Source organism: Globicephala melas, chromosome X (assembly GCF_963455315.2).
Source record: "Globicephala melas chromosome X, mGloMel1.2, whole genome shotgun sequence".
NCBI classification, from domain to species: Eukaryota; Metazoa; Chordata; class Mammalia; order Artiodactyla; family Delphinidae; genus Globicephala; species Globicephala melas.
Genome location: NC_083335.1, coordinates 19,251,814 through 19,265,027, shown reverse-complemented (window position 1 = coordinate 19,265,027; position 13,214 = coordinate 19,251,814). Strand labels below are relative to the sequence as shown.

The following is a 13,214-nucleotide window of genomic DNA, read 5'->3' as shown; positions in this document are numbered from 1 at the left end:
CTTTCTTGGTTTACTCTTTCATATGATGGAATGAATATTCCAGGGTTTCCTAGAAGGGAGGTAAAAATTTTAGATCATTTACTACTCCTGCACGTGAACCCATTGCTCCTGTAGGCAGGTCCACTAACCATTTACTGGAATATTTTTGCCTCCACATCTTTGCCATTCTCCTCCTTAGAATGCTCTCCTACTTCCAGTCTGTGTCTCCAAACGCTATTTGTATTTTCAAACTGATTCTTATTTTTACAAAAATAATGCACGTACATAGTTTAAAAGTTAATTATAAGGAAAAAGACAAGGTTGCACACTCTCACCACTCTTATTCAACATAGTTTTGGAAGTTTTAGCCACAGTAATCAGAGAAGAAAAGGAAATAAAAAGAATCCAAATCAGAGAAGAAAAAGTAAAGCTGTCACTGTTTGCAGGTGACATGATACTATACACAGAGAATCCTAAAGATGCTACCAGAAAACTACTAGAGCTAATCAACGAATTTGGTAAAGTAGCAGGATACAAAATTAATGCACAGAAATCACTTGCATTCCTATACACTAATGATGAAAAATCTGAAAGAGAAATTAAGGAAACACTCCCATTTACCACTGCAACAAAAAGACTAAAATACCTAGGAATAAACCTACCTAAGGAGACAAAAGACCTGTATGCAGAAAATTATAAGACACTGATGAAAGAAATTAAAGATGATACAAATAGATGGAGAGATATACCATGTTCTTGGATTGGAAGAATCAACATTGTGAAAATGACTATACTACCCAAAGCAATCTACAGATTCAATGCAAAATGCAATCCCTATCAAACTACCACTGGCATTTTTCACAGAACTAGAACAAAAAATTTCACAATTTGTATGGAAACACAAAAGACCCCAAATAGCCAAAGCAATCTTGAGAAAGAAAAACAGAGCTGGAGGAATCAGGCTCCCGGTCTTCAGACTGTACTACAAAGCTACAGTAATCAAGACAGTATGGTACTGGCACAAAAACAGAAATATAGATCAATGGAACAGGACAGAAAGCCCAGAGATAAACCCACGCACATATGGTCACCTTATTTTTGATAAAGGAGGCAAGAATATACAATGGAGAAAAGACAGCCTCTTCAATAAGTGGTGCTGGGAAAACTGAACAGCTACGTGTAAAAGAATGAAATTAGAACACTCCCTAACACCATACACAAAAAAAATTCAAAATGGATTAAAGACCTAAATGTAAGGCCAGACACTATCAAACTCTTAGAGGAAAACATAGGCAGAACACTCTATGACATAAATCACAGCAAGATCCTTTTTGACCCACCTCCTAGAGAAATGGAAATAAAAACAAAACTAAACAAATGGGACCTAATGAAACTTCAAAGCTTTTGCTTTTCCTTTGCCCAGCAAAGGAAACCATAAACAAGACGAAAAGACAAGGTGAAAAAAAAATGCGAGAAAATATTTGCAAACGAAGCAACTGACAAAGGATTAATCTCCAAAATTTACAAGCAGCTCATGCAGCTCAATAACAAAAAAACAAACAACCCAATCCAAAAATGGGCAGAAGACCTAAATAGACATTTCTCCAAAGAAGACATACAGATTGCCAACAAACATATGAAAGAATGCTCAACATCACTAATCATTAGAGAAATGCAAATCAAAACTACAATGAGGTATCACCTCACACCAGTCAGAATGGCCATCATCAAAAAATCTACAAACAATAAATGCTGGAGAGGGTGTGGAGAAAAGGGAACCCTCTTGCACTGTTGGTGAGAATGTAAATTGATACAGCCACTATGAAGAACAATATGGAGGTTCCTTAAAAAAACAAAAATAGGGCTTCCCTGGTGGCGCAGTGGTTGAGAGTCTGCCTGCCAATGCAGGGGACATGGGTTCGTGCCTCGGTCTGGGAAGATTCCCATGTGCCGCGGAGCGGCTGGGCCCGTGAGCCATGGCCACTGAGCCTGTGCGTCTGGAGCCTGTGCTCCACAACGGGAGAGGCCACAACAGTGAGAGGCCCACGTACCGCAAAAAAAAAACCAAAAAAAAAAAAAAATAGAACTGCCATATGACCCACAATCCCACTCCTGGGCATATACCCTCAGAAAACCATAATTCAAAAAGAGTCATGTACCACAATGTTCATTGCAGCTCTATTTACAATAGCCAGGACATGGAAGCAACCTAAGTGTCCATCGACAGATGAATGGATAAGGAAGATGTGGTGTAGTGAGGTGGATGGACCTAGAGTCTGTCATACAGAGTGAAGTAAGTCAGAAAGAAAAAAACAAATACTGTATGCTAACACATATATATGGAAACTTAAAAAAAAAAATGGTTCTGAAGAACCTAGGGGCAGGACAGGAATAAAGACGAAGACGTAGACAATGGACCTGAGGACACGGGGTGGGGGAAGGGTAAGCTAGGACAAAGCGAGAGAGTGTCATGGACATATATACACTACCAAATGTAAAATAGATAGCTAGTGGGAAGCAGTCGCATAGCACAGGGAGATCAGCTCGGTGCTTTGTGACCACCTAGAGGGGTGGGATAGAGAGGGTGAGAGGGAGACGCAAGAGGGAGGAGATATGGAAATGTATGTATATGTACAGCTGATTCACTTTGTTATACAGCAGAAACTAACACACCATTGTAAAGCAATTATACTCCAATAACGATGTTAAAAAAAAAAAGCAGTTGGTATGAAAAAGGAAAAAAAAAGTTAATTATAAGACTTGTAAAGAGGGACTTCCCTGGTGGCGCAGTGGTTAAGAATCCGCCTGGCAATGCAGGGGATACGGGTTCGATCCCTGGTCTGGGAAGATCCCACATGCCGCAGAGCAACTAAGCCCATGCACCACAACTACTGAGCCTGTGCTCTAGAGCCTACATGCCACAAGTACTGAGCCCTCATGCTACAGCTACTGAAGCCCATGCGCCTAGAGCCCGTGCTCCGCAACAAGAGAAGCCACCACAATGAGAAGCCTGCACCCCGCAATGAAGAGTAGCCCCTGCTCACCACAACTAGAGAAAGCCTGCACGCAGCAACGAAGACCTAACACAGCCAAAAATAAATAAATAAAAATTTAAAAAAAAGACTTGTAAAGAGATAAAATAGAAGTCCGTTATCCCCTTCTTCTCCATTCTCAATTCGTACTCCTAGAGGCAAGCACTATTCATTATTTTAGCTGTTTCTTCTGGTATTTACCACATTATTTCTAAATAAAATAACTACAGTGAGATATTTTGACTTAATGACTTCCTATTTGGGAAGATAAAGATTTAGTCTTCTCATGCCACATCCTCTCCAACCTGTTCTCTATATTCCCGATATAGTTTAGCAGGATGTAGAATTCTGAATCAGAAATCATCTTCTCTGAATCTTGGAGGCCAAAATATATCCGAGTGAGTTCACCGTAGTTCGTAGTGATTGCCTCTTCCCTTCCCCTGAAATAAAATACCCCATCCTTTGAACAATCAGTTCTAGGACCGTGCATGCCTTTGATATGATTACTAGAAGACACCTACTTCCCCTTTTTGAAAAGCAAAATGATATTAGATCATCCACAATCCCCTTGGACTTCTGTTCTCCATGATTACTAACCTCATTTGTCAGTACAGTACCCTCGGTGTAATTAATATGGGCTATTTGGAGCACTATAACAGGGAGCCCTGATCTCATCTGACAAAGTGACATTTAAGTTGAGATCTGAAAGATGAATAGCAAAGGCTGTGAAAGCATTCCCGCAGAGATGGCTGCAAGTGCAAAATCTGTCAGGGGAAAAAGAACGTTGGGAACTCAAGGGATAAAAGGTGGCCAGTGGAGTGTAGCTTGGTGAGTAAGGGGGAGAGAAGGCTCACTGGAGGCTAGAGAGGAAGGCAGCGGTCAGAGAATTCAGAACCTTGTAGTTGAGGTTAAGGCAAGAGTTGGGACTTATCCTAAAAGCAATGAGCAGCTACTGAAAAGTCATAAGCAGGGGAGTGATTTGATCTGATTTGTCTTCCAAAGACCTCTGTGGTTGCAGGGTGGGGAATGAATTGGAGAGGGCCAATAGTTAGGAAGATATGGGTAAAATTGGTTTTACATCAACATTAAGGCCAGCTTTGTAAGGGAGAAAGAAATTTCAAATGGGCAAAAGGTAGTCTTACAAGGTATTTTGGGGGGTTTTGTTTTATTTATTTATTTATTTATGGCTGTGTTGGGTCTTCCGTTGCGGCAAGCAGGGGCTACTCTTCGTTGCGGTGCGCGGGCTTCTCATTGTGGTGGCTTCTACTGCTGCAGAGCACAGACTCTAGGCGTGAGCTTCAGTAGTTGTGGCATGTGGGCTCAGTAGTTGTGGCTCACGGATTCTAGAGCATAGGCTCAGTAGTTGTGGCACACGGGCTTAGTTGCTCCGCGGCACGTGGGATCATCCCGGACCAGACCAGGGCTTGAACCCGTGTCCCCTGTATTGCCAGGCAGATTCTTAACCTCTGCGCCTGGTGGAGACCTTTGAATTTCTTCAACTTGCTGATGGCCGTGATAGAGATGCTGATATAACAGCTTCAAATTTTTTTTTCTTTCTTTTCTTAGTATTAGACGAGGAAGTGACTCTTCCTTCTCATCATTCCCCTCCTGCTAGATCCCTGAATTGCTGATCAACCAATTGATCCCAGAAGCAATTTGCTCCCCTCCTTCCCAAGCATGAACTGATGAATCCGGTGCCCTAGTGGGTGTTCTGCCCATTTCCCATGGTGAGATTTCTGAGGGGTTGAGGTAGAAGGTGGGAAAGAGCAAGGGGGGTGATAGAGAAGAAGGGCTTCCAAGGGGCTTGCACGGAAATAGGGCAGCAGGACTGAAATGGTCAAGGAACATTTTCCCTTCCCTTTCCGAGACAGTACAAATTATATCTAGTCAAGATGGTAATAGGGACAGAAGACTGCTTCCTCTGAACTCCTGCCTGCAGGAGCCTGGGGCTTCTACTGCAGTCAGCTGATGCACCACACGAGTTGGTATTATATACCAAGAGGTCTGACAGTTTAGACAGGAGAAAGTTAGTTTTTGCAGTTCTGTTTATGTAACTGGCCAAATGAAAATGCTGGGTGATGGTCCACTTTTCATAGCCAGTGACAACAGCTTTCTACAACACCTGGGTTTCTTTTGGAAGCTGTGAAGAGGCACTGAAAAGAACAAAAATAATTTCTTCTTATCTAAAAAAAACACCTCACAAAGGAAAGAAATTCTAAAGGATGGGTGTGTGAGAGTAACTCTAACTCAGGTTGAATTTGGATATGGAAATAAATTACCTTGCACAAATTTCATGTTTTGCTGAGCATATTTATGTGGAATTGCAGTTTTATAGTCAAGCAAATTAATCTGGACCCAAGAGTATAGGTGTTGTGATGAAATAAATTAGGAGGACAGAGAGATGGTGAAATTACAATAACAAATGAAAATATGACCAACAATACTGCTATATCTTGGGAGATCCTAAAAGCCTTGCTTTTAAGCTGGGCAACGTGGCAACGGCATGTGAGAAAATACACAATGATGTGTGAGAGAATACTGAAAAACAATTTCCAGTTCTCTAAATTTTTTTTTTTTTTTTTTGATGGTATGCGGGCTTCTCACTGTTGTGGCCTCTTCCATTGCGGAGCACAGGCTCCGGACGCACAGGCCCAGGCCATGGCTCACGGGCCCAGCCGCTCCGCGGCATGCGGGATCCTCCCGGACCGGGGCACGAACCCGTGTCCCCTGCATCAGCAGGCGGACGCTCAACCACTGCGCCACCAGGGAAGCCCAATTTTTTTTTTTTTAAGTTGATCTGTTTGAATCTATAAGCTAAGTACATTTTTTTCCATTCATTTAACAAAATTGAATATGGAAAGATATTACTTATTATTTATTAGTAAGCACTTGCATCCCCAAATGTCTAAACTCATTTTCTATTACCAATTTTATTGATAAGGATGTATTTTATTGATAAGGATTCTAGACTTATACCTAGAACAAATGGCAATACGCTCTTCCACCCCCAAATTCCAGTCAGTGTCTAGAATAGTGCCTGCCACATAGTAGGTGTTCAACAATTAGTGAATTAAATTACGTTAGTCGTTCTGCTCAATAAAAGGAAAGCCAGAAAATATACTTTTTCTATTTGAAAATAAATCTTTGAAAGAGTAGAGAGCAAAACCTTAGATCCATTTTGCCAATAAAATAAAATATCCTAATATCTGACTAACAGACATCTAACATAAATCTTAAAAATCACTAGATACAGCCTTAAGCGTGAGTAAACACAAGGAACCATCATAGGGAAAGAACTGGAAACGCACGGTTTTACTTCTTGGCAATTAGGACAGTTTGGGAACATACCTTAAGTCTCCTGCGTTTGCACTTCGGTGAGGATGGGTACTCGTGGCTCACACTATCAAGTGCAAACTTCTAGGGCGTTTCTGAAGATCCTTTTGGGTTTGAGTTCCTCCGGGCCGTGCCCGCCCACACATGCTGGGCGTCTGCCAAGACGGTGTGTTCTTTTTCTTAGATTGTCCGGCACTTCCTCACCGACCTCTCCCTCCACCCTGGATTTTGCCCACTGCGCTCCTTCTAAAGCCTTCTCATATTGTAAGGTCCAGTTTAACCTCCAGCGCTTTCGAGAACGCTTCCCAGACCCCCTTTTCAGATTTACTAGCGCTCTCAGCACTTGGCACCTCTAGTCTAGCAGCCATTACTTCTAACCTGTTGTTTTGGCACGTGGTTAGCCCTGACCAGAGCGCGACACCTCCCCCCACTCTGGGGAGGTCTTTTAAGAAGTCGCCGTGTCCAGCCCTTAACACAGCCTGGTGCAAAGAAAATGCCCAGGAAAGGTCTGTTGAAATGAATCTAAACCCCAGAGGGGAAAAGGAGAAGCGCTTGCGCCCAGCAGTAAAGGCCCTTCACGACCCAAGGGTAGGCCCGCGGTGTAGCTGGCCCCTGTCCCCAGCGGCACACTGGCAGGAGAAGGTGACACGGTAGTGGCTCGTGGAGATGCCCCTGAACTTCCTTTACTTATTTCTTCTTTACTTTTTCAGAGGAATCTGAACGTTCTGCTCCAACAGCCTCGGGGCACGCCGTAAAGGGCGGTGCAAACCGGGCGACTTGGGTTGGGACGGCCAGTCTCGTGGCAATTCTAGCCTCGGCTTTCATATGTAATGTTTAAAGTTTCGCAAATTCCAGTTCTAAACTAGGAGCCGAGGGTGGAGAGCGTTTCCCGGTGCACAATTTTTCGCGTCCTAGGGAAGGCTCCGGGCATTCGGGGCTTTGCCTCACGTATCCTTTTCACATTTCCCACCGCAGGGAATCTACCGAGCGCTCCTGGCCTCCACTTCCAGCCCGAGCTGAGAACCGCGGTTCGGTCCAGCGGTCCCAGCCGCTTCCTCCTTCAACCCTCTGGGCAAATCCCGTGCGGGCGTGTGGGGGAGCTCCCAGCCCGCAGTACTAGGAGGAATAGGGGCGCGGCGGGACTACAACTCCCAGGCTGCTCTGGGAGAAGCGAGGGGGTGGGGACGAGAGGGAGGAGTTTGGGGAAGGGGGGTTGTCAGGGAAATCCCGCCCCGCTGCACAGCAGCAACGACACAAAGCCTGACTTTACAACCTAATAGAGAAAGTGGAAGTGAGACGGTTTAGGTGGGGAGACAGGACGAGAGAAAGAACCAGAGGAGGGAAAGCCGCGTAGGTGGGAGCGGAGCGAAGCAAGGGTAGTGGGGAGACCCGCGCCTTTCCAGATGAGGAGGGGGCGGCTTTCATAACTAATCCCCCCGCCCGCGCCCCGCCCCGCTCCGCCCCGCCCGCGCTGGGGTCTCTACAGCGCCCTGCCGGTCCCGGCTCCTCGCGCAGACCCCGGCTCCGCCCCGCCGGGAAGCGGGGAGCCCGGCTGTCTGGCGGGTTTGGGGCGGGCCGGCAGGCTGCACCGTGGCTCCCCAGCCCGAGTGCGAGACGAAAGCGCCGGGCGGGCGACGCGGCTGCCGCGGACTGAGGAGGGGCTGCGAGCGAAGCGGCGCGGCGGACGAGTTAGGGCCGGGGCAGGGCAGGCTGTGGCTCCCGCCCAAGCCAGGGGAGTAGTTTCGGGCTGAGGCGAGGTGAGGCGCGGGGCGCCTCGGGAGGGTCCCCGGTGGCCGCGAGCGGGGCGGAAGCACGCGGGCTGGCCGCAGGGAGGGCGGGCTGTGGCTCCGCGCCGGGGAAGAGTGCAGACGGCGGGGTGCCGAACCTGGCGCTGGTGGAGAGATCGGGGCGGCCCCCCTCCCTGCAGGAGGAGCCTAGCGCTCCTCCGCCATCCCTTCCCTGCGCGCTCGGCTCGCTTTCTCCGCGGGCTGCTGCGGGAGCGGCGGGGCGGCGGAGCTGGGGGAACGGCGGGGCCGCCGTCCCCGGGACGGGCGGGGCGGGGGCGGGCGGTGAGTGAGGCGGGCGGGGGCCGCGGGTGCGAGGGCGCCTGGGGGCGGGGGGAGTGAGAAGAGCCGCTGAGGGCGGGCGGGTGGCGGGGCAGCCAGCCTCGCCGTCCGTTTCGCGCCGCCGGCCCACGCCACAGTGTGTGTTGTGGACGGCACCTTCTCAGACAGCCCAGTAGAGCCCAGCTCGGCGCCCGGCAGCCTTCGACGCGATGTTCCGCCGGAGCTTTAACCGTTTTGTAAGTACACTCCCTGCGGCTCCACGCGTGCCGGTTTGCTTGCTCGCCGGCCCCTTCGTCCGGTCCCTCAGAACAATTTTCTGAAGGGATGACTCCATCTCTGGGAGACACCACCACCACCCGTTTTTACATTTTAACTGAAACACGCTGCCCAGGCGGCCAGGGTGGGAAGGCAGGTAGGGCTCTCGGAGCAGCCCCCCACCCCGCCCCCGACCCCGGACAATTTGTCCGGAGCTTCCCGGGGCTGTTACAGACCCTACCTCGGACGGGGGGCCACCCTCGGGCTGGATGGGGAGGGACCCGTGGAGGGACCGACCCAGGGGCCCCTCGGTTTGCCAGTTAGTCGAAGATGGCGTTTTATCATCTGGGAGGTTGCTTTCTTTTGTTTCCTTTGCCACGAGCACATGGAGGTAAACCTAGACCTGTCACCATGGCCCAAAAAGGACCTGGGGGCTGAAGGGTGAGAGGCTGGGGCCGGCCTCAGCCTTGCCCGGGGCTCGGCCGGCTGCTGACCCGAGGCCGGGCAAACTTTGGAGACCCAGCCTAAGCCTCTCACCTTGAGGGTATAATAAAAGCGAGGGTGATCGTCAGGGTGGGTCGGGTGGAGGTGGAGACGCGAGGAGGCTGCGCCGCCGCTGCCGAGCGCCGGGTCGGAAGCCTCGCCGAGCCCCGAACACCCCAGACATTGACCCAGGGGAGAAGGAAGGGAGCTGCGGCTGGACTCCTCCGTCCACGTTGACCCCCTCCCACAACCCCAGAAAAGGGAATTTCATTGCCGAGGGAGTTTGGCACCGGGACAAGCGATTTCTGGCTACTGACTTTTTTGAGTAATCTGTTTACTCCTGGAGGGTACCTTAAGAATGGAGTAAAACCGGGACCATTTACTTCTATGCTGCTATTTGTAGCAAGTTCCTTAATTGCAAGATGAGGTGGCGGGAATAGGATTTTATTTCTGCCAATGATGTGAAAGAAAGGGTTCGTATGTAAATTTTCATTTTTTTGTCCTTAGGAAAAATGGTTGAGCTCTGTGAGCGCCCACCCCCCCCCCTTCCAATGTCTGTTTGAGAACTTGTCGGTTTGGCTCTTTTCCTGCGATTATTCCAAATCGAAGCGTTGCTAGCATTTTTCATGCGTCGGATGAATTGACTCTCATGTTTTTCTGCGCTTGAAACTTTCCCAAATGTACCCTGGCTAAATGAAATAATTGTACATCCCATTTTAGAATGTTATTATCACAATAGTGCTATGTTAATGTTTTTCTAAATGTTCACCTCACCCAGAAGCCGTGTCTTATGAAATTGGAGCAGGTTTACCTGTGGCACAGAGCAGTAGAGGTTGTGCATATCAGGATTTTGAAATCCGTAGGAATTGGATTGTACTGGATGCTTTGCTAAAGCAAGTGACTGAAATTGGTTTCTCACATTTAGCCTGAGAAGGTAAAAGAGCATTGTACTTCATAGTTCTATTTCACATAGATTCTTGTGATCCTGGAGTGTTGTTTGGGGGTGACAAAAAGGGAAAGGTGACAAAGAGGACTAATTGTAATATTTGGGAAAAGAATAATCTTTTCAATGGCTCTCTTATACTGGAAAACAACTGGCCTCTGGTTCATAATAAATTCATTAGCTCAAAATTGAGATCATTTGAAACCAAACAACCCAAGTATCAGTCTAAAAGCCCCCTTTGCTTTTCTTTTGCTTAGCGTGATCTGCGTTTTATGAGTCTAGTAATGAAGCAGTGCTGGCCCAGGAAGCTAGGGCATGCAGCAGAATTTGCAGCAGTTGTTGAGGTGCCAGCCTGCAGGTTTGAGGCTAGTACTTTGCATCCCCGTCCAAGATCTCTGCAGAGAATCACTTACGCTCACACTGAAAAGAGCTTTGACCTCATTGTTTCGGCTGGAATGCCCAGCTGCTCACATTTTCCTGCGCAGCCAGGACTGTGGTTAAGTCTCCAGCATTTGTACCAGTGCAGTAAATTGAAAGCTTCTCAGGAGTTGTATCTGATCCCTAGGCCTAGGCCAAGGAATTAATCTGCAAACCCTTGGACTGAATGTGAAACATGCTATCAAATACCCATTGCTAAAGAATGACTTCAAAAAAAATTTTTGGTCGTGGGGGGCGGCAAATTGTAGCTCCCCTAATCAGTGAGCCAAACACTGTCCTCATCTTTAGCCTGGTAGAGATTGAGGGGCACTCCCATTTACATCACTAGAAGGATACAGTTAAAGATTTAGGTTGGCCTTGGCCTTGCACAGCAATGTACATGTAGTCTAAGTTGTGTGCTTTTATATTTCAGAGATGGGGCTGTGAATTCCTTTCAGAATTGTGTGTTTGTGTGTGTGTGTACCTGTATGTATGTGAAATTGACTTTGAATGTGATGTAAATTACAGTGGTGTTGCTTATAATTCTTGGTCACTGAAAACTAGATATTAAGTGTTAGGACAGGGCTTTACGTTTTAAGCCTGACATGGGGAGTAGTATCAACTTCTATGGCTCAGTAGTGTTTGCTGAATCGTCTAAAAAATGCCAATTATTTCCCCAGGTTCTGCAGTTTCAAGCTAAACGAAGTAGTGATTCATTGTATTTTTTAAAGACATGGCCTTGACGTCTTTGCCATTAAAAATTGTCTTCTTTCCTTTCTGATGAATTAGGACTTTCCTTTTGACAGTTTTGAGGTAGAAAGAAATTGGTGGATTTGGTGTAGGATTTTCGGATTTAGGTATGTAGGGGGTGTCTTAAAAGATTTAAGAGTTGGATGTCTACAAGTACAATAAAAGCACCGCCTGTTCCCAGTCAACATCTCCATTCTCCATAAATACAATAAGTAAATAATAGTTGTTTTGTCTATACAATTTATTTCCTTTAAAAGCATGTGGGGTTTTTTTTAGAATTTTTTTTTTTTTTTTGGCTGCGTTGGGTTTTCATTGCTGCGTGTGGGCTTTCTCTAGTTGCGGCGAGCAGGGGCTATCTTCGTTGTGATGCGCGGGCTTCTCATTGCGGTGGCTTCTCTTGTTGCGGAGCACGGGCTCTAGGCGCACCGGCCTCAGTAGTTGTAGCTTGCGGGCTCTAGAGCACAGACTCAGTAGTTGTGGCGAACGGGCTGGGCTTAGTTGCTCCGCGGCACGTGGGATCTTCCTGGACCAGGGCTCAAACCCGTGTCCCCTGCATTGGCAGGCGGATTCTTGACCACTGCGCCACCAGGGAAGTCCCTAAAAGCATGTTTAATTGGAAGTCTGGGCTAGTTGAGACTTAAGGGTCAGGGACTTTTATGTTATTTTGTCTTTTACCCTTCATAACATTCCTAGTGATTACAATAGCATTTTCACATGGGTTTAAAGGTTTAATGAGAGTCTAAACAATGAGAATTCCCCCCATTTAACTTAGTAAATTATTTCATGCTAATGATTCAAAATAAAACATTCCTCGATAAAGTAGATCAGGGGGCTTGGCCAAGTGGATGCGGTCTAATTAGCTTGTCAGAGAGTGATATTAAACGGATATGAATTTCTAGATCATTGACATACAGAAGCTTAAGTTTTGAGTTGAAATACTGGAAAAAAATTATATCTCAGATTCTAGAAGCTCTTAAACTGCTTTGGTTCCATAAATCATGCAGCATATAGTAATGATATCACATAGAAAATTTTATATCTGTCAAAAGAGGCCCAGGACTGGAAAGAAATTAGACTGCATAAGGTATAATGAAAATTCAAAATAAGACCAAAAATATTCAAAATAGGTAGCCAGTTTACTACTTTGAGTCTGATCTCGGGTGGCCTCGGCCTACAGCGGCTTGAAGCAGGATTTAGGTTCCCCTGCCAGAGACTGAAGTCAGGTCACGGCAGTGAGAGCGCTGAATCCTAGCCACTAGACCACCAGGGCTAGTGGCCAGTGACAAGGACCTGGCCCGTCGGCTTTGTAGAAATGAATTCCCAAAAAGAGACGGAAAGTAGTAAAACAAGTGTTTATTAGGAGGAAAGAGGGCTCAGAGAGAGTCGTGCCCTCGTGGTAGTTTGAATCACTTATATGGGGTGTTTCTTCCAGGTTTCCCTTGGCCAATCATCCTCCTTTGCCTGATTCTTTTTTTTTTTTTAATGAATTTAATTAATTTATTTATTTAGCCACACCGCATGGCATGTGGGATCTTAGTTCCCCAACCAGGGATCAAACCTGTGCCTCCTGCAGTGGAAGCGTGAGTCTAAACCACTTGACCGCCAGGGAAGTCCCATGACTTTGCCTGGTTCTGAGTCCGTATTTGGTTTATCTCAGGGTCCGCCAATGTGTGTGCATGCATCTCTTAGCCAAGATGGATCCCAGCACAGAGGCCTATGGGTGGGTTGACATCACCTAGTGTGCGGTGGCGCCTCCTCCCTTTTGACCTCCAAGGAGCCTTTCTGTGTAGTCAGGAAGGTCTTCTTAATCCGGAGAATGAGGAATGTGTAGTCTCTTTATCTTTTCTCTGGGCAGGGCTCAGCTCCTCTCTGTTCTCGCTATTCTCTTTGTCTGGGAGTATCTGTCCACAGGGGACAAACTCCAGCTGCTCAGTCTGGGGCCCATCTCTCTCCTGC

At 47.1% G+C, this 13,214-nt stretch overlaps 1 protein-coding gene across 8 annotated transcripts in view; it reads left to right on the top strand.

Moving 5' to 3' along the window:
• Positions 1–7,925: 7,925 nt before the first annotated feature.
• Positions 7,926–13,214, top strand: part of ATP11C (ATPase phospholipid transporting 11C) — a 169,022-nt gene continuing 163,733 nt past the window's right edge. For 7 of the 8 annotated variants that reach the window (XM_060292568.2, XM_030844652.3, XM_030844651.3 and 4 more), the window contains exon 1: positions 8,477–8,646. In XM_060292568.2, the coding sequence (XP_060148551.1) occupies positions 8,620–8,646 (27 nt within the window). In that variant the 5' untranslated portion in view covers positions 8,477–8,619. Of the gene's footprint in view, positions 8,102–8,476; positions 8,647–13,214 lie in introns of those variants that run through there. The other variant, XM_060292565.2, reaches the window with a different exon arrangement.